This window comes from Labrus bergylta, chromosome 12 (assembly GCF_963930695.1).
Source record: "Labrus bergylta chromosome 12, fLabBer1.1, whole genome shotgun sequence".
NCBI lineage: Eukaryota > Metazoa > Chordata > Actinopteri > Labriformes > Labridae > Labrus > Labrus bergylta.
In genome coordinates, this window is record NC_089206.1 from 13,879,936 (window position 1) to 13,901,269 (window position 21,334).

The following is a 21,334-nucleotide window of genomic DNA, read 5'->3' on the forward strand; positions in this document are numbered from 1 at the left end:
TAGATAAATACAGGCGTAATCCACTGATAGTGTACAGATTATACAGTCAGTATGTCTTAATAAACCTGTTTGAGTTGAGGATGGATTACTCCTGAATCTAAACTTGTTATGTGTTTGTAAATGTATGCATGGTCTGGTTGGACTGTGGTACCGAAACGCCCTCTGGGTTAAAGTTTTCTGAGTCTAAATATTATTTTTAAAGATTCAGACCCTCCAGTTCTTATCAGAGTCCCTTTACAGACCGAGCTACCACCACCTCACCCCACCCTCATATTTTTTATTTATTAATGCAGAAGCCCTTGCTTTTTTGAAAGATGGAAGGGTTATTTCTGGATCATTTCACTTTCATTTTACTCTTTTCATACCCAATAACATAATTTATAAACTATTATATGTAATATTGAAAAGGGATGCATTACTCACCCAGGTCATGACAGAGGCCAGCAATCTGAACACAAAGGACGTCTCTGTCAGTGATGTTGAGTTCCGGCCGTCTTGACCTGAGAGCCTCAGCAAGTTTTCCTGCTAAGTATCCCACCCTTTTTAGACCACAGAAAAAAAATGTTTTAAAGTCATAACGCAGTTATCACAATAGGATGCTGCTACCAAAATGAAAATATATACTTTTTCATGCCATACTAAGACAGGCACTGTTTTCTGCCTTTATTGGTTTTACAAGGTGTTTATGTAAAAACCACCATGAGTATTCTCCTTATTTGGACTGAGGTCACCTGTGGGCTGAAATTTGAAAACTTGCTGACTTACCCGATCGAGTGTTCAAAGCGGTTGTGAGACGCTCCAGGGTAAACAAAGTAGACACCTCCAAGCTGCTTTATGAATCGAAGTCTCTGGAACTGAGGTGTGTCAATGATCTTGATGAGGAGTGGGTGTAACTCTATGCTACCATGGATGGGATCATTAAACACCTGGCAGAAAACAAACAAACAAAAGCTAGCGAAAAGCTAAATGAAATGCCTAAAACACAACATCAAAGAAAAAACCTTCAAACATCCACATCATAAGACAGGTGTGTAGGAGATTCCATTGTCTAAATGTTATGGAGTTTAAAACTAGCTTTAGCTATGACAGAGTAAGTTTCTTAGACATGTGGGTTATAAAAGACATTGGGCCTCGTTCACAAACAGTGCGTACACACAAATCTGTTCTTAATCCGTTCGTAAGAACGTTTGCTGCACAAATCTGAGATTCATCAATTATGTTTTTACTTTAATTTGTTCTTACTCTGTGAACAAAAAAATAGCTTCTTTAGACCATGTATATTCACAAATGATTTACCAGCTTTATCAGAAAATGCTAACATACACTCTTAACTAAATGCTTGACATATTATATATAGCCTATATAAAATGTTGAATAGACAATAATTAAAAATGTTAATTTACTAATGCATTGACTAAATGTATTAAATAACCATGAAATGTATGCCTTTTCATCCTTATTAGACTTCTTTAATCTAAAATCTTAAATCTAATCGTCAACCACTCCCACCAATAGTGTCATGAAATATTGCATCTGTTACCAAAACCAGGTGATTAATTGGAGCCTATTTCAGGGCATGCATGGAACATACATTATTGTGATTTAGGTCTAAGAATGTGGAAAGATGTAGCCTTGCTGAAAGAAATAGCAGCCCGTGCCTTCAGAAGAGAACGCATCAGACCGTCAAAACATGTTTGAAGAGTGTGAAGAATGACTTATTCTACAATTCTACAATTCACTTAGCAGACGCTTTTCTCCAAAGCGACGTACATCAGAGAGTAAGTACAACACAAGCAAGGATCTAGAAAAAAGGGAACAATGTCAGTAAGAGCAAACGATCAGCTTTGAGTCCGATTGGACACACAGGTGCTGACAGTAAGTGACCAGAGGCAAAGCACAACATTGAGGGCAGTTCTTGAGAGCTCTAATCAGTATAGAAACCATCTTATAAGTCGTCGTTATCAAACAAAAACCATCGTCATTACCATCATCAATAATATCAAGACCATCATCATTAAGTTATAGGTATTCATGAAAGAGCTGGGTCTTTAGCTTTTTCTGAAAGTTGCAGAGGGACTCTGCAGATCGAATGGATTTATCAGCTGATTAATTGCTGCAACTATGTAATTCCCTGTAACGGCATCTAAGCCCCCAAACACACAGCTATTTTTTGAATTTCGGGGCCATCTCTTGCAACTTGTACATGTCTCCACCTCATCGCTCTTGTCCTGATACACCAATCGAATGTCCTTGGGTGCATCCAAATTGCCAAGTACCTACTCAATCTTTCAGTAGGCAGTAGACAGTACCTACTATCCGTGCTGTATACTGTTTAGTACCTACTATTCAGTAGGAGCACTTTGTCTGATTCATTCAGTATATGTTACCCGAACCGTCCGCATCCACCCGTTTTTGTTTTTTTTGTTTAGCTTTATTCAAGAGGAGTAATGCGCATATACAGTCAGGTAAACAAAAAACAATATCGCAATGTAAATCAAGTAAAAGACAGATTAAATAACTAAATAACATACAGTACATAAAGGAAAGTACAAATGAAAGACAGTAATATACAGAATATAAAGTAAAATAAACCAATAAAGACGTATTTAAATAGTGAAATCATTATTTAAATTTAGGGGGAAAGGTTTTATAATAATGCAGTCATTTGTTATATTTTCTGTTGTTAATTAAAAGTAACGATTTCAGACGGGACTTTAACTCTAGATTAAAAATGTACTCAATTAATCCATGCTCGTTTGTTTTGATTTGTATGCGCACGTGAAGTGACGATTTACGTTTAATTTCGCACAGCATTGTGGGTGGTAAAATACAATTCATTTCCTGAAAGGATGCATCCAATCCATACTGCATAAAACCCGGAAGTTAGTATCCATGCTGAAATGTTCAGTATACTGAAACTCCTTACTGAAAAGTACACACTGCATACTGAACTGTGGCTATTTGGAAAGGGCCCTTATGTGGGGAGATGGGGGCCTTGTAGTGTGCTGATTGCAGGTTGCGGGCAAGCGCTTGTCGAATTAGAATGATTCTGATTCACTAACACACACAAGGTGGTGAGACCATAAAATCTGCTGGTACCCAAGTGTCATGAATCCGACGGTGATTTTGCGTATGCACTTATTTTATGGGCAGAGTAAGAACATTTCTACGCATATATTAGTGAATGAGGCCCATTGGCTCTTTTCTTACTACACTGTACCGGAAGAACACGGACACCAGTTTTTTGAAAAACTGGTTCTCTCAGAGGAGATACCCATCTTTGTAGATCAAAGATGCATATGAATTAGCCCTCAAAAAATCAAATCGGATTTACTGAAAAAAACGCGTCAAAAAGGAAAATAAGTTCTCTGTTATGGAAGCGATTAGTGATCAGAATTCAAATGATAAAGCTAATTTGAAAATTCAAATGCATTAACAAAAATGCTTTTTAATTTTCAGAATGAGTGTATTATTTGACTCAAAAATAAAATGATGATTAATTTATCTAATTTGAATTTTAGTTTTCAACTTCAAAAATGCACATTCTTTGACTAAATTAAAATGAGGAAGAAAATGACATTTGCTTTATCATTTTCAAAAAATGCCCCGCTAAATTTCTATCATAATTCAAATGAAAAAGATAATTTTAAAATGAAAATACAGTCACAGAAACACGTTTTAATTTTCAGAATATAGGTGCATTATTTGACCTATATTTATAATGAATATTCAGTCATCCAGTTTGCGTTATACTTTTGCTCTCTATGTATGCATATTGTATGACATAATTCAAATGAAAACGAAAAGGTCTTTGGCATTTCGTTTTCAAACTAAAAAGTTCTCATAATTCCAACCAACTCGAAAACGAAATGGCAAAGTGGACGGCGCAGGAAAGTGACATCAGACTTCAGCTCCCAGGCAGGTAAACGTAATATTTACAGTCTATGAGGCGAGCGGGCAGAACGCGCAGTACGATGGGTGGCGGGGTGTCTTCTCTGCTTAACTTAGTTAAGTGAGGCTGTTTCAGTAGACATGGTGCTTGATGGCCCTTGTGACATAATGGGCGCTGGCTCCGTGTCACCCTTAGTAACAAACTTCAGCATTGACCCTGTTATGACAAGAAATCCATCATACAAGCAGATTATTAAGATTTGTTTTGGTCTTAATGGTAAATTACACAATGAAATTAATGTAAATACTAGCCTCACAAAGATTAAAATGCAATTAACGCAAATACAACTACAACTAATAATAATATTCATCATGATTTGATTTGATGATATTTCTATATTTAAATATTTGTATATACGTATTTTTACATTTTGTACTTAGGTTCTATATTCCTACACTGCTGTTTGCTGCTGCAACGCTTTACATTTCTCCATTGTGGGTCAAATAAAAGATTATCTTAATTTATCTGATTTTATCTAATCTTATATGACTGTTATGAATTAAATTCACCAAGAGATGGCGACATTTTACCTCCATAAAAATAGCCCAAAACTTCTATTGATAGCATAGATTGATAGGCTATAAACCTAAACCAACATACGACCACCAACTGGTCAATTAACCACTAACAGTCAATAAATAAAGTCAATAAATGATAATCAGGGCCGCTGGAACATTTAATCTCCAGTCCACATCTAGACAGAATGATCCTCTCTTCTGTCTCATGATTAGCAGGCTAGCAGCTGGGGTGTTTATGCCACAAAGTTTTTATTTTTTATTTCAACAACATACCCACCTTCAAGCGTCATATTGCCGTTTGGAGGCCATCCCTCCACCTGCGTCCAACTGCCTGTCGGCGCATCTGACCGCTGATTGGTCAGATGCTGCGTGATGTCACCTCAACATGTTGCGGTGTCAGATTATTCGTCTCTTTCTTTTTTTCTCTCCTGCCTCGGGCTTGATTTGGTGCTCTACGCGCGCCTCACGCCAGCGATGCGCATCCTTTGCGCATTTGCAGAGAATGCGTCCCCTTGCGCAAAATGGGGCCCCCAATGGATCGCGAGGCCCTACGCACAGCGCTTGTTCTTCGTGTAGGGAGGGGCGGCGCTGTGTGCAGGTGTATATCAGGTAAAGGAGGCTACTCAGACTACACTGTTACTGTGTGTGTATCTGTGCGGACATAAACATCTGTTAAAGCCGACCCGGGATCAGCTGATGTCTTTATCACAAACGGATGTTGCTTCACGTGACGCTCTAGGGAAGGACGTCTCTATTTCCTAGTTCCTCTCTCCTCTGCTTCGTTTCCTCGCGTCTCTCCATGCAAGTGAGGGAAGCAAGAGAAGGAAACGTGGATGCAATTTAGGAGACATGAGAAGTAGCCATAGCATGAGCATGAGGCCAAATGAGCCCTAGAATAAAGCTGATGCTGCAAAAATAATGGCTTCAATGGCTTTACCACTGGTGGAGAGATTAAGCATCTAGTACAGGGGTGGGCAACTGGCGGCCCGGGGGCCACATGCGGCCCCCATCAACCCTCAATGTGGCCCTCAGGTCAATTTTGACACATCAATTAATTGGAAACATGAAGAAAACGTGACAAAATCTGCCATGAAATAGTGAAAACCAGAAATATGTCCATAATAATATTTAATCACTGGTATATGTTGAGATAAATTTGAGACATAATTGACTGTAATCGTTTTTGTATTCTACAATTTGGCCCTCTGGCAGTGAGAACTGAATGAATGTGGCCCTTGTTGTGACCAAAGTTGCCCATCCCTGATCTAGTAGAACAAAGAGAACAAAACATTGGACACTGAAAATGTCCTTTCAATAGCCTACAGTCTGTGTTACTTTTCCTTTTTTTTAAGATTAAAGGAAAGGAGAACAAAGAGGGTTGGTTTGGATAGTAAAGGTGCACAAAGCTAGCTGTCCTCACCACTGGTGGGGATAATAAGCATCTAGAGAACAAAGCCCTCCCAGTTAATTAGATTTTTAATTTAGACTGATAATGGATAATACATGTACACAGGCTTAACTTTGTGGAGGTGTGTTTGTGTGCGGTTTATTCTACAAGTCGTCATTGTTTGTTCTGTTTATTCTCTCTTATCTCTCCAGCCGCAAAAATGTGGTGTGATGTGTGGTAAGACGTGAAGTATTTTACCTTGGTGATGATCGGTCTGTAGAATTAAAAAAAAAAGCATTAACAGTATGAAGAAGTGCTGAAGCTTCCAACTTAAAATGATTTCTTTATAAAGTTGGGATATTGTAAACTGGTTTAACAAAGACAGAGGTACTCACTGTTCTGCCATTTTGCCCCGACTAGATAAAAGAGAAAGAAGTCAGTCATTTATTAAGTAGGCTAACCTCAGTTTTACACAAGCTAAAAGGCAAAATTGGTAAATTAAACCATCAGTTTAAAATAACGATACAACTTACCAAAAGCCAACCATGAATTTAATCGACTATAACTAGAAAACCAACCTCCAAAATTTCCTCCAATTGTCCAAGTCCTTCTTTTTGTACCAACTCGTTTCCTCAGCTCCCTGTAACTTTGAAAAATCTATCTATATAGTTTTTAATATTTTGAAGCTGTAAGATGTTGCATTTACATCAAGTTAATGTTTCTGATGCTGATCTGACAAGTGGTAAATGTCATTTAAATATCTGCTTAAGGCTTTTTTTTATGACGCTCAGGGTTTTAAAACATCTGACATTTATATCTCCACCACACCCATGTTATTGGTCTTCACCCTCATGATCCTCTTCTTTTATTGATATACCAAACATTTCAGAAAACAAAACTGAAAGTGCATCAGAATTTCTTAAGTCAAATTAACAAATCTAAACGTATAAAGAAGTGAAGAAATGACAGGATGTTAGAAATAAATCAGTATTAGAAGTTACTTCTGAAGAAAAATTCAGAGGTAGCCTGAATGTTACATGTTTAACCTGCTCTTTAGACAGAGATTTATAGTGTACTCTATTTGAGGACTACAAAAACATCAAATGGCCAAAAGATGGCAATGTTACTCAACTCTCTATGGTAAAGTGTGCCCTGACCATTTGATGAAATAAATGCTCTGCTGGAGAAAGTTTTAACAGGTACTGATCTTTTTTGTGTTGCTTTTGTCATAACTTTCAGAAAGGAAACATAAGAAATCCTCAGACTGTAAAAGATTTTCTCATTCTATGATGACAAAAATGTTCAGCCTCATGATGTATCCAGAAGCATGTAAAGTCTGTCTGTCTGTCATCATTCTATCCAAAAATAAAAGATGAGACTATAATATGTATATATTGACCTCCAGTAACATCCAGAAATGAGCACATTGCAGATGTATGTCTATCAATGCCAGTAGCTCAGTCTGTAGGGGCTTGGGTTGGGAACCAGAGGGTTGCCAGTTCAAGTCCCAGTGCAGAAATACGGAAGCTGGTCTGGTAGCTGGAGAGGTGCCAGATTACCTCCTGAGCACTGTCGAGGTGCCCTTGCATGTGTGTGTTGCATGGTTAACAGAGTGTAAAAACTGAAGTTTCCCCTTGCAGGGATCAATAAAGTTAATCTTAATCTACTTTTTCTTGTGAGATTACTTCTGATTGCAGAAGTTTTTTATCATCTAATTTCTGCCGAGGTTTAAGTTTTGTTTTAAACTGAAAGAAGGATGTCAAACTGATTCTCCGTGCAGCAACACAGATCAAACTTAAATGACAAATTGTAATCTTATGTTAGTATAACTATTGATTTTTTTTTTAAGTCAATGATGTACTAAAACTGTAATATCTGTGGTACTTTTTTATGCTACTGATTTTGCCATATTCACAAATTCACAAATCAGTCGTAAAAAAACACAAATCAACATAACGTAAGGACAAAGGAACGCAAACTCTGAGTTCACATGTTTGTACACAGGATCTGATGCTGTTTCAAAAGTTGATCCTCTTTGTAGATGTTGTGAATGATTTTAGCTGATGCCAAATAGGAATATTACAGATCTTGATAAATAATGTCAAACCAATCAGAATAATTTCAATTAAGTTCCTAATTTTGTTTTTTAAACTACCATTAATACATGTGTTTTATTGGAAATAATTCATAATATATCAACAAAATAAGAATGAAGTAAGGTGAAAGGTCCATTTTACACTCACATGGAGGTTTTTGTTGTTCTCTTTAGCAGGTCAGGCTTGGTTTGGATGGAAGAGGAAGTAACAGACCTGAGCGCAGGCTTTTATAAAGTTGTGGTTGTGGCTTAAACAGGTGTGGCAAAGAAGTCAGATATCGGGATGCAGATTGGATGGTGTAACCCATTGGTGTTGATCTAGACCAGGATAGGGCAACTTTGGTCACAGCAAGGGCCACATATATTTAATTCTCACTGTCAAAGGGCCAAATTGTAGGATACTGTTCGGTGGACTTATAATTCAACCAAAGGAAGGAATACATAGCTTTTATCAGCCTCTATGATACCAACATTCATATTTTAACCTCCAGTACAATTGTTAATCCTTAATTTAATGTGCTTACTTCAAAATTAAGTTTATTTTCCAAAGCAATGAACAGAGTATTTACTGGTTATTTTAGGATATTTTTCTTTCATTTTTTCAAATGTACACACTAGTGTTGTAGTAATCGAAATCAAGACCGGTCTCGAGACCACTGTTTGAAGGTCTCGTCTTGAAAGTATTTTTACTCTGTCTTGTCTCTGTCTCAGACTGGGCGGACTCCTGATTTTAGATTAAGACCAGTCAAGACCACCTCCAATGCTCCTTTCTAAAAGAACAAATGACTTCAATTCATTTGATTTTTATCTCTTGGTTACCACCGCAACCTTCCTGGTGTTACTGATGAGTGGTGAGTGACACGCCCGCTGCACACATGATGATTTTAAAAGTGATATTTATGGTCTTGGTCTTGACTTGGTCTCGATCCCTAAATGTCTCGGTCTTGTCTCAGTCTCATATCACTCTGGTCTCACATATGTCTTGGTCTCGGTTAGTGTGGTCCTCACTACAACATCAGTACTTAGTATACTTTCAAGATTCTGAAATATATAAATACCTGGATCAGGTTGTGTTTTAAGTTGTTTATTTCTTGGAGTAAAAGCTCTATGGGGTGACAGTAGCTCAGTCTGCAGGGACTTGTGTTGGGAACCGGAGGGTCGTCGGTTCAAGTCTGGAGATTGGTCTGGTAGCTGGAGAGGCGCCAATTCACTTCCTGAGCACTGTCGAGGTGCCTTTAAACAAGACACCTCTCAAGGCATTTTATAACACATTATCACTCACCCCCCCCCCCTCCAGGATTATTAAAGTATTTCTGATTCTGATATAAATGGAGAATGCGAAATAATGGAATTTCAAACATGCAAGTAATAATGTGATTAATTGCAATAAACTATTGGAATCTAGTGATTCCAACAGTTTCTCGCTCATCTCCTGCTGCTTCTTTTTGTACCAGCAGAACAAACATGCAAAGTATTCTGCTCTTTGCATAATTTATTTACCTACCACACACACACACACACACACACACACACACACATACACACACACACACACACACACACACACACACACACACACACACACACACACACACACACACACACAATTATCAGTTTCTCACAATATGAACATTAGGGATTTAGAATGATATCTCCTGCATCCTGTACAACACTTGTATAAATGTGAACATTTGTGTTAAAATTATATGAACAATCATGATTTGTCATTGTTTCATCATATGACATATCTCTTTTAAAAGCTCTAATTTTTTTCTATGGCTCATCTCCTGCTGCAACCGGTTCTACCAGCAGAAAGAAAAACAGGCAGAGTATTCAGCTTTGGATAATTTATTTACCTACCTCGCCCTACACACCCACACATAAAATAACAACACATTAACAGTATTATCAGTCTCTCACAGCATGAACATTTGGGATTTAGAATTACACCTTCTGCATACAACACTTAATGTGTGGTGAAATAATATGTAAACAAGCATGTGATCCATACTCCACACACAGTTTCTGTTATTGCAAATGATGTACAGTTGATTACTGTGTCCTACAAATAAACTTAACATGATGTGATGAAATAGGCAATGTCGACGTTAACTCAACCTGTGAAGCATGTGAGGGCAGTCAAAAAACTTCTAAAGGACAGATTAAAATCAATATCAAGTAGTTGGCAGTTATGATGAAGTAATGAATGAGTGTTAACATCTTTACAGAAGAATTTATATTTGTTGACTAATACTAATACACTGAAATCTTAATAACGTCTTGGCACTTTATTTTAGAAAGTTAAAAACAGCTTCTAAATGTTTATGGAGAGCTTATAAAATAGGGCGAAAGTTAAGTTCATCAAAAATGATCTTCAAAATAGAGAAGGTCCCAAATTGCAAATTGATGTGTGGTACCTTCCACTCTTTAATCAAACATAGGCACATAGGCAAATTACTATGAACACTTTGTTTTAATTCTCCACTCATGAAGAAGAAAAGGCTGCAAGACGTTTTTATATATATATTTCTACTGTATATTCGGGTGTGGGTAAGTAAAAGCACGGGAACAACTTCTGCTGTGCGTCTCATACGTTTAATGTCCGTCCGTAACAGAGCATGACATATCCAGACTGAACAACAACAACAGTGACACCTTACTTGTCCTAAAGCAATATCACTCCTCAAACCGTAAGCATGGGTAACCTTAAAGGCATAGTGCATCATATCAAACAGATACTCTTGTACAGTACAAAGTGTAAATATAAATGAAATTAGCATTAAATCAAATAATGTATATTATCTCAACCTAAGCAAAATAAAGATCTATAAAATAATACTTCACAAAAATAAATCTCATCTCCATCTTACACTATCTTTGAAAGTCTTGACACTGGCTGCCTGTTTGTCTTCATATTGATTTTATTATTGTCTAAAGCACTTGGCCTCCCACCAGATTAACTTTTCAGAGTTGATTTTAGTTTATGAACCAGGACGACCCCTCAGGTCTTCTTGTTCTTCTATGGTTCTTCTTTTAGTTGTTCCACAGAGCAGAACAAAAACCTTTTGTGATTCTGCGTTTTGCTGCTCTGAGACTTTGGAACAGACTTCAGAGGATCAGAGAATATTGAGATTTTTAAAAACAATTTAAAAAACTCATTTATTCAGTCTGGCTTTTCTATATGACTTAATCATTTTAAGGCTTTTTATTTACTATATTTTAATCAATATTATTCATCTCTACTTTTAAATTTACATTTTAGTGTTTGATTTTAGGTTTTTAGTATTTATATTTATTAATCATCGTGCTGATTTCATTTCTTATTGCTGTTATATTTTACAAACTACCTTTTGTCAGTCATTTTTCCGCTCCTTTGTAAAGGACTTTGAACTGCAATTAGATTTGTACCACAGGTGATATATACAGTATATATATACATATATATATATATATAGATGCATATGGTTTGATAGATTACACAATGTTGAACTCAGGATTTTCTCTGATGTTTATTTTGAATACATGCAGATTTTATCAGATATGAACCCATCACAACAGGAATACACTTGAAAGGTTCTCATAGATGCATTATGTAAGAACCAATCGTCAAACAATTATAGCTTCACTTAAAGTGTGTCAGACATTTAAACACATTCATCATCCATCGAAGAAAGGTAGTTGATGGATACGTTTAAAAATGTATTGTTTAATTCGAATTTCAAGTTTTTAGATGCAAATAAAGGTTTTCACAAGTTCCAGTTTTTAAAGTAAGAATCATAAACTCAAAAGAAGAGCACATTATAAAACATTCCCAAAATAAGACTCATTTTAAAACAGATTAAAATTGTATTGTGATAATAAATGCTGCAGATACAATATATACAATATAATATAAGATAATACCAGTCACCAAAACATCACTCATGATCATCTCTCATTAAACACCACTCAAAGACAAATAATCTAATCTCATGTCCTCAATCTTCAAACGATTAACATCAAAACTAAAATGTTATAGTAATGTAAAGTATTCTAAATCGCTAAATAAAACCACAAGTGAAATATTCACTCCATTACACATGTTGGGAGTGCTTTACATCTTTCCCCGACCAAAAAGAATTCACAACCTACAAAGAAGCATAAATGTGACCAAAAGCTGAATCAATTCAGAAACATGCAGTTTATATATTCAGTTTGAGACAATGATTGTTGGATTTCAATAATGGCTTTCTTTACCTAAATGGTATTCAACAGCCATACAGCTGCTAGCTGTGTAAGTATCCAGTGTCATGTGTGTCTATGTATCAGTTTAGAGATCAGAAATTCAAATCCAGAAGCGATCCAGATCCAGTGATCTTTGAGATATGGCTTTATAACTGATATATATTTTCCTTAATGTTAAAAAAAAGTATCCAATTTTTTCTGTATCAAATTTTGAATGGGTTTTCTGTGTGAGTCGATAGAAGCGTAACACAGTGAATTAAATGGGCCAATGATACTGTTTCATATTGACTGCAGGCCCCGTAATTGTACAGAGTGGTATCATATATTATGATTTATCTTTGTCCTCAGAATAAAAACATGTTGTGTGTTGTTGGAACTGATTTTTAAACAATCAATTTAAAAGAATGATACAGCATGTATATGATAAAAGCGAGAAAAAACACAAGTGCTAGGTCTGAATGCGAATATTATTCAGTGTTATTCATGTTGTTTGGTAAGTTCCTTGGTGTCAACTTCAGGAGGATCGCTCTAATTACCCTCAGGTCCAACCAGATTTGGCTTCTTCTCTAGCCTGCATGTTAATAAGGACACAAAAGTACATCTGTTTTAAAGAAAGCAGTGTAGAGTAAACCTAGTGAGAGATAAACTGAGGCAGAAATGATTCTATTTAACAAACGATCTCTCATTCAACTTATTTTAAAGCAAAACAATGCACTCATCATGCAGATCCATCATCTCACTGGTGAGAACTTTCAGTTTTTGTAAATCTCAAGTAATAAAATACATTATTTCAAAGTTTTTGTCCGTTGGTAGGAAAATACAAAAGTTTGAAGACACCAATGCTAATTTGGCATCAAAAAAAGATCAAAATCATATGTATGAAAAAAAAGAATCCTGAAGTTTTGTTTCACTATGCAATCATTCCCTCCCTGCTCATTGTTCCATTCTAATGCTCATATATTAAAACAGCCTTTCAATGTAATAAAACCACTAACTGCATATATTAATATGTCACATACACACCCATTCAGAAAAGCCAATTTTTACAGCAGAAATAAACATGTTTACAGCCCGATTAAAAAAACTAAATTGGTCTGATTATCTCATGTCTCAATCAGCACACACTGTATGAAGAGGGATTTTTTTTTTAACATGTCCGTTTTTCTTTTAATGAAGGATACATGTTATTCAAAATAAGACCCGTAGCTTATAGGCCTGGGCTAAAAAAACTAAAAATGTTATCAAAATGTCATATCAGTCGATATAATTATCACAATAATTATTAATCATTTTTACTTTCAAATTTTCAAATTTAAAAGCTGATTTTTGCTCCTGAGTGAAAGTTGAAGAAACCAGAGGGTTGGTTAATCTTTTGGTTTCACTCCCATGCTGCTGTTGCTTACCTCTCTTAACCTGAGGGCCCCAAACCAGAGTCCTGCACGGTTCCAATACAGGTCAGTAAAATTGTTTCAGTACAGAAACCTGACTGACTGTCTAGACTTGCTGTCTAACCTGGATGCAAACCAGGACAAAGGACCAATAACATGTTGGAGTGTTGCTCACTTTGGCAGTATTTTGTTAAGTTAAAGTATCAAATCTATTAGAGTAGAGCTTCACCAGCACAGGTAAGCATACGTTAACCTGAAAGGAAGACCGAAGGCTGAGGATGCTAGCACAGCTAATGTTTTCCACACTCAGCAGATTGTAGATCACATGTTCAACCATATTAAATAAACTGTACTCATTGTGGACTGTTTTCTATTTACTTCAGCCAAGTCAACTGGTTTTATGTTTAATCAACAGCAAGTTAGTCGATATTGTATCCTTTAACATCTTAATATTCAACTATTATCAAAGGATTAGAAAATCACTGTACCACTGTTCAAAGTGCTGTCTGGCAGCCTCCACACTCTGTTCATCAATCTTCTTACAGAAGACCCTGATCAGCTGCTCAGAAAAGATCAATGTTCCAATGCTGGATTCCTGTAAAGATTGACAGCAGCTTTAATTTGAGAGTTATGGTGACATAAGCTGCCTTACAAATAACAAACAGAAGAAATATTGAATGATTGTGAAAAAAAAAAAATTTAATCAATAATTAGTTCTGACATTTTCTGGGGACATTGGCTTTGCCACGTCAGGCTCCTTTTTGCTGTAGAAATGCATATGTTCAACAGGGTTCTTGTCTTTCATGCCGTAGTCCATGTTAATGACCTAAAAAGAAGGTCGAGAGTAAAATGTGTGCCATAACAAACTCTGCAACATCTTACAAATCAAAGAATCAGCAAAACTGAAGATTTTACAAAAAAAGTGAGACGAAAGAAAGTAAAAAAAACTCACCAGGATTTCAAAGTCCTCTGATGTCAGGTTTCTTTTTCCCTCAGCCAATCCTTCTTTCCAGCCAGTAATCTGGCTCTTGACAAGGAATCAGAAAAGAATTACAACAGTGGAAAAGGATATAGATTCAAGTTTTTTTGCATTTTAAGTTGACAATGTAAGCAACTTGGAATTCAATTCACATTCACTCAAAAAACTGCACCGACTTAGTGTAAATGCGTTTGACTGTCGGGCTGCATGGTATGATCTAAGCATTAATTTTGCTATGTGTACAAGTGCCATGGTAATATCCCAGGACGTGTGTTAGTCCATGAGCACATAAAGTGTAGAGGGAGAGAGAGAGAAGGGATCACATGCAGTGTATGAAGATGAAGTGTTCTTTGCTTAGAAGTTAATGTCACAGGGCTCTTGATGCAAATTAAATGTAGCTTTGAATGTATAAGGGGTTCTTATTTGTAAAGGAAAATAAACTTGAAGACCCAAATAATAATAAAAATTGTAATAGTATGAACATTAAAAGAAAACGCAGTTTCCCCAATATCATGCAGCATTAGTTGACTGAGGGATTTTGTATTGTAAAACATTTCAAGCTGCTATCCAATTCACATTACATTTCAAAAAGAGAACTGTTCAATAGTGCTGCTGTTCATGTTAAATGTAATAACAACACGGGCAAGATAAAATGCTGGAGACAGTAAATAATGTGATGTGTACTTATTCTATTAACTGAAAATGAGCACATTATCCAGCTTTGTGATAACAGTGCATTAGATCATGTGTAATAAATGTAATGAAACACAAGAACACAGACTTACTTTCCAATCCTCGATGGGGTCCTCTTGCTTTCTCTCACCAACAAACTTGTAGATCTTTCGAGAGATGATGTTTTGCAGAATCTCTCTTGCCTGTTTTAGTTCTGAGCAGGAAGACTTCAGTATTTCCTCAAACACGTTGTCTAAAAGAGTAACAGAGTAACAAGCAAACAAATGATAATAACACACACAAAAATTAGTGAATTTAATTTAAACACACTCAATAAATTGTAAGACATGGCATGTTCATTTATAAGTCATCACAAGTAAATTAACAGGATGTGGTTTATTTATCTTTAACAAATGCACGATAAAAAAAATGGATAAAGTAGCATAACTGTAAATGACCTAGCAACAGAGCCATCTGACAGAAAGCAGCATCTAACAAAGTGTGTTTCCAAAAAGTGTTGAAATATGTCATATTTCTGTTACTTCATAAATAAACATCCTAAATATCAAACAAGTTCAAATGATCAGGACAGCCAGTTGTTCAGGATGTTTGAGACTGGATTTGTGAACTCCTCAAACTACCAGATAACCTTGTCCTTGGCCAAACATCAAAACCGACCAAGTGCCTACACACAATTTCCTTTTCAGATTGTTGGGTGTAGTGCATTATTTAAAACAATGTCTTGATACTCCTGAAGTCTGAATTGGCTTCAATGTTAAACATGAGCTAACAGCACACATTTAAATCTACACACCTGTGAGCTTTGTGTAGGCCTCCATGTCCTCAATGGCTGTAGAGAGAGTGAACATCCTCCCTCCTGATCCTTTAATCTGCATGTGACCGTCTGCTTTAAAAAAAGCCTCTGCAATCCTGTATGTTCATATCAAACATATTATTACTGATGAGATAGTGAATCATGACGCAGATCAAATAATGGAAATCTTATATTTGGAGTACTAAGATCTGAAGGTAGACACTTACATATGTTCAATGACTTTGTTTACTCTGTGCTGATAGGCTCTTTTGTGGAGACGGTGTCTTATGTAGAACAAGTCGTACATATTGTCCTCCTCCTGTTGAGGTTAGGACTGTAGTTTAGTCATAAATAACAACATTATTAGTTTGCTTTCAATTATCTGTTTACAAGCTCAAGTTTGTCATACTATGTCTCTGGTGCAGATAGTTTTCCTTCCATCAACCTCACACACTCTGGCAAACTGCAGGAAGCGATGAAAGTCAAAGGTGTTCTTGATTTCCAGGTATAAAGAGTCCCTGAGTAGTGTAATGGGGAAAAAATATATTTAGCAGATGTGTTAGAGTAATTCTAATGTGAACTGTGTGACATTTCATGAAATGCTGGTTTAGATTAAGCATCATGTGTTTGGATAACCTTTGATTTCTACAAGGATGACTCTACATGGACTAAACATTCCTCTGTTTAGGTTGATTGTGTTAAACTGCTTATCTCCTACAACAGGAGCTTGTCAATATTGTTGTTTCCTCTTTGACATGTATAAAAGGAGACTTCATTCTGTATGTCATTTGAGCTACTCTGCAGTGTGGTCACCATGATACACTCTGTACAGTTTCTTCTTCCTGCAACTTCTTGTAGGAATAAAACCTCACAAAGATGATTGGGGTTTTCGTCTTTGTTCGTATTCTCACGGGGGAAATATTTCCATTACCGTAGAGACAGATTAAGGCAATGTGAAGAAAATAGGTGTATAGAGGGAAACTGAATTTACTGTTGAGTGCTGTATCATTTTAAAATAAATCAGGAGAATAATGCATTGTTCAGGGTTAAGAATTATTTTACAGCACTTCATTAAAACCTGACCTGGCCAAGTAGTCAAACTTGTCCACATCAACGCCGTTTCTTTTGTTGGACACAATTTCGTAGAGGAAGGACTTTTCTTCTGGGCGCCCTTTGAAGTCCCACTGCAGGGATGACGACACAAAGCGAATCAGGACCAGTTTTATTGACACGTATGTTGTTGTCAATAAATTTACACTGCATAGAAAACATATGTAGGACCATTCCAGAAAACAGAGATAAAGCTAAAATATGAACACAATAAACTATGTACATGGAAAAGCATGACAAACAAAACAACGGTTAAATTTTAAGATCTGAGTTCTAGGCAGATGAAAAACTTTTTGTCACTCTTCTTGTCCGCCTTTATACTGAGGAGATGTTACAAAATAGTGACATTGCTGTAGGACACAGACTGATTTATGCACAGATGAGAACTTGCCTTCTGGTCTTCAGCAATCATCACCTTAATGTTTTTCGCATGTTAAGGGTTCAATCCATGCTTCGCTTTCATCAAATCATGAAAAATATTGCAAGAAGACAAGGAACAACACAAATAGCACAACCAACATTTGCAGAGAAGATCTCAAAACATGTGTATGTAAGAAACACTTTAAATGTCAGAGTTCCTAAAGTTCCTCAGAATTTGACGAGTGACTTAAAGTCAGCCAATTTTCTGTGGACATATACTGTTACAACATCCTAACAGTCTTTATCAGGGTTATTTAGCTAGCTGAACTCAACCCAGAGTCAAACTGTTAAGCATAAGAGTTTTTGGGAAGGTGATCATGCAGCTCAGTTTTCTCTCTAAGGATTTTTTCACACCTGGATAGTTTGGAAAAGTTGTTCTGAAACCATAGCCCGGTTTGTTTGATAAATATGTGAACACAGCATTCACACTATTTTAGCTGCTCAACTTTTTTGATCTATTTTTTCTTGAATGGTGCACTGTGTGCTCTTTTTTGGCTATCTTTGCTCTTTGCTGCCAGTTGTAGGATGAATAAAGTTTTATCTTCTCTTATCTTATATTCATACAGTATCTTATCCGACTTCTGAAAAACATAATGAGGTGAACTTGCCTCCTGCTCTTTAGATTGTTGTAGAGGTCCAGCAATCATCTCCTTAATGAATGTTATGTCTTCTTCAGGTTTCAGTCCATACTTCTCCATCACTGGTTCAAGATTATTCTCTTTCAGCAGGTGGTCTAGCATGTCACAAGAGCCATTTTCATGCTGCGAGACACACAGACTCATAAATGTGTCAACACAAGATTTAATACATAAATATAATAATCCCACATACTTTAATTTCCCCCACATTTGAAGAGTATATCTCAAAACGTATGTACAACAATTTACAATGTCAGAGTTCCTAAAGCGCTTCAGAATTTGACGAGCCACTTAATGTCAGCCAATATACTGTATACAACATCCTAACAGTCTTTATCAGGGTTATTTAGCTAGCTGAACTCAACACAGAGTCAAACTGTTAAGCATAAGAGTTTTTGGGAAGGTGATAATGCAGCTCAGTTTTCTCACCGAACGTTTTTTCACACCTGGATAGTTTGGAAAAGTTGTTCTGAAACAAAGGGGCGTTTCCCCTTTAGCCCGGTTTGTTTGGATGTAAACACAACAATCGCAGTCTTTTGATCTGAAGTTATTGAATTGTGCACTGTGTGCTCTTTTTTGGCTATCCTTGCTCTTTGCTGCCTGTTGTAGGATGAATAAAGGTTATCTTCTCTTATTGAGTGACAAAGAGACATAAACAGATCTAGAAATCCCTTCTGCTTTTAAAAGAGGTCCCTGTCATAAAGAATTACCTCTCATGAACCATGAATTCAATTATTATCTTTGTTTGTTGTATCTAAATCTCTGAATCACCAGGATTAATGGTTAAAAAATAAACATTTAGTAAAATCTCATAGAGCTTCTGAAAAGCGGTAACATGTCAGATAAAAAGTTGACATATTATTACCAAAGAGAATAATGAGGGTCATTTAGCGACACAAACTACACCGTTCATTGTTATTAAATAAATAGATCAACATCCTTGGAAATGTGCATAATCACATTCTACCTGAGAAGGCAAACAAAAAAGAACATCCTGGATTTTGTTTCAAAAGAACAAGCCAGTGTGAAAGGTACATGTGCTTCAGTTTTGCCGTTCCTCTGTATTTCATTTGTCATATTACAACAGAAATAAAAACTTCTTACCTTCCATTTCTTTAATTTCCTCTTTTTTTCCAGTGCTTTGGGGAGGAACAGTCCATCATACAGATGGGAAAAGGGTCCATGACCTTGAAATGGATAGATAAATACAGGCGTAATCCACTGATAGTCTACAGATTATACAGTCAGTATGTCTTAATAAACCTGTTTGAGTTGAGGATGGATTACTCCTGAATCTAAACTTGAGAATATTGCTTACAAGAAAGACTGTTATGTGTTTGTAAATGTATGCATGGTCTAGGTGGACTGTGGTACCGAAACGCCCTCTGGGTTAAAGTTTTCTGAGTCTAAATATTATTTTTAAAGATTCAGACCCTCCAGTTCTTATCAGAGTCCCTTTACAGACCGAGCTACCACCACCTCACCCCACCCTCGTATTTTTTATGTATTAATGCGGAAGCCCTTGCTTTTTTGAAAGATGGAAGGGTTATTTCTGGATCATTTCACTTTCATTTTACTCTTTTCATACCCAATTTATAAACTATTATATGTAATATTGAAAAGGGATGTATTACTCACCCAGGTCATGACAGAGGCCAGCAATCTGAACACAAAGGACGTCTCTGTCAGTGATGTTGAGTTCCGGCTGCCTTGACCTGAGAGCCTCAGCAAGTTTTCCTGCTAAGTATCCCACCCTTTTTAGACCACAGAAAACATTTTTTTAAATTATAACGCAGTTATCACAATAGGATGCTGCTACCAAAATGAAAATATATACTTTTTCATACCATACTAAGACAGGCACTGTTTTCTGCCTTTATTGGTTTTACAAGGTGCTTATGTGAAAACCACCATGAGTCTTCTCCTTATTTGGACTGAGGTCACCTGTGGGCTGAAATTTGAAAACTTTCTGACTTACCCGATCGAGTGTTCAAAGCGGTTGTGAGACGCTCCAGGGTAAACAAAGTAGACACCTCCAAGCTGCTTTATGAATCGAAGTCTCTGGAACTGAGGTGTGTCAATGATCTTGATGAGGAGTGGGTGTAACTCCATGCTACCATGGATGGGATCATTAAACATCTGGCAGAAAACAAACAAACAAAAGCTAGCGAAAAGCTAAATGAAATGCCTAAAACACAACATCAAAGAAAAAACCTTCAAACATCCACATCATAAGACAGGTGTGTAGGAGATTCCATTGTCTAAATGTTATGGAGTTTCAAGCTAACTTTAGCTATGACAGAGTAAGTTTCTTAGACATGTGGGTTATAAAAGACATTGGGCCTCGTTCACAAACAGTGCGTACACACAAATCTGTTCTTAATCCGTTCGTAAGAACGTTTGCTGCACAAATCTGAGATTCATCAATTATGTTTTTACTTTAATTTGTTCTTACTCTGTGAACAAAAAAATAGCTTCTTTAGACCATGTATATTCACAAATGATTTACCAGCTTTGTCAGAAAATGCTAACATACACTCTTAACTAAATACATGACATATTATATATAGCCTATATAAAATGTTGAATAGACAATAATTAAAAACGTTAATTTACTAATGCATTGACTAAATGTATTAAATAACCATGAAATGTATGCCTTTTCATCCTTATTAGACTTCTTTAATCTAAAATCTTAAATCTAATCGTCAACCACTCCCACCAATAGTGTCATGAAATATTGCATCTGTTACCAAAACCAGGTGATTAATTGGAGCCTATTTCAGGGCATGCATGGAACATACATTATTGTGATTTAGGTCTAAGAATGTGGAAAGATGTAGCCTTGCTGAAAGAAATAGCAGCCCGTGCCTTCAGAAGAGAACGCATCAGACCGTCAAAACATGTTTGAAGAGTGTGAAGAATGATTTATTCTACAATTCTACAATTCACTTAGCAGATGCTTTTCTCCAAAGCGACGTACATCAGAGAGTAAGTACAACACAAGCAAGGATCTAGAAAAAAGGGAACAATGTCAGTAAGAGCAAACGATCAGCTTTGAGTCTGATTAGACACACAGGTGCTGACAGTAAGTGACCAGAGGCAAAGCACAACATTGAGGGCAGTTCTTGAGAGCT

The 21,334-nt window shown here is 36.4% G+C and overlaps 2 protein-coding genes across 2 annotated transcripts in view; both read right to left on the reverse strand.

Annotated features, from left to right (window-relative positions):
* LOC110005513 (deoxynucleoside triphosphate triphosphohydrolase SAMHD1) overlaps nt 1–21,334 on the reverse strand; it is a 158,874-nt gene that overhangs the window by 134,023 nt on the left and 3,517 nt on the right. The window contains exons 4-15 of the mRNA XM_065961274.1: nt 20,176–20,336; nt 19,836–19,951; nt 19,302–19,384; nt 18,150–18,320; nt 17,113–17,213; nt 16,439–16,547; nt 16,257–16,348; nt 16,030–16,145; nt 15,329–15,468; nt 14,517–14,591; nt 14,286–14,390; nt 14,053–14,159 (exon numbers count right to left, since the gene is read on the reverse strand). Coding sequence (XP_065817346.1) covers nt 14,053–14,159; nt 14,286–14,390; nt 14,517–14,591; nt 15,329–15,468; nt 16,030–16,145; nt 16,257–16,348; nt 16,439–16,547; nt 17,113–17,213; nt 18,150–18,320; nt 19,302–19,384; nt 19,836–19,951; nt 20,176–20,336 — 1,376 coding nt within the window. The remainder of the gene's footprint in view (nt 1–14,052; nt 14,160–14,285; nt 14,391–14,516; nt 14,592–15,328; nt 15,469–16,029; nt 16,146–16,256; nt 16,349–16,438; nt 16,548–17,112; nt 17,214–18,149; nt 18,321–19,301; nt 19,385–19,835; nt 19,952–20,175; nt 20,337–21,334) is intronic.
* Nucleotides 150–8,154, reverse strand: LOC136181073 (deoxynucleoside triphosphate triphosphohydrolase SAMHD1-like). Its single transcript, XM_065961298.1, has 5 exons — nt 8,101–8,154; nt 6,253–6,273; nt 6,116–6,131; nt 766–926; nt 150–539 (listed from the first exon to the last, which is right to left on the reverse strand). Exons 2-5 carry the CDS (start codon nt 6,261–6,263, stop codon nt 416–418), a joined length of 312 nt encoding a protein of 103 aa, XP_065817370.1. The 5' UTR covers nt 6,264–6,273; nt 8,101–8,154; the 3' UTR covers nt 150–415.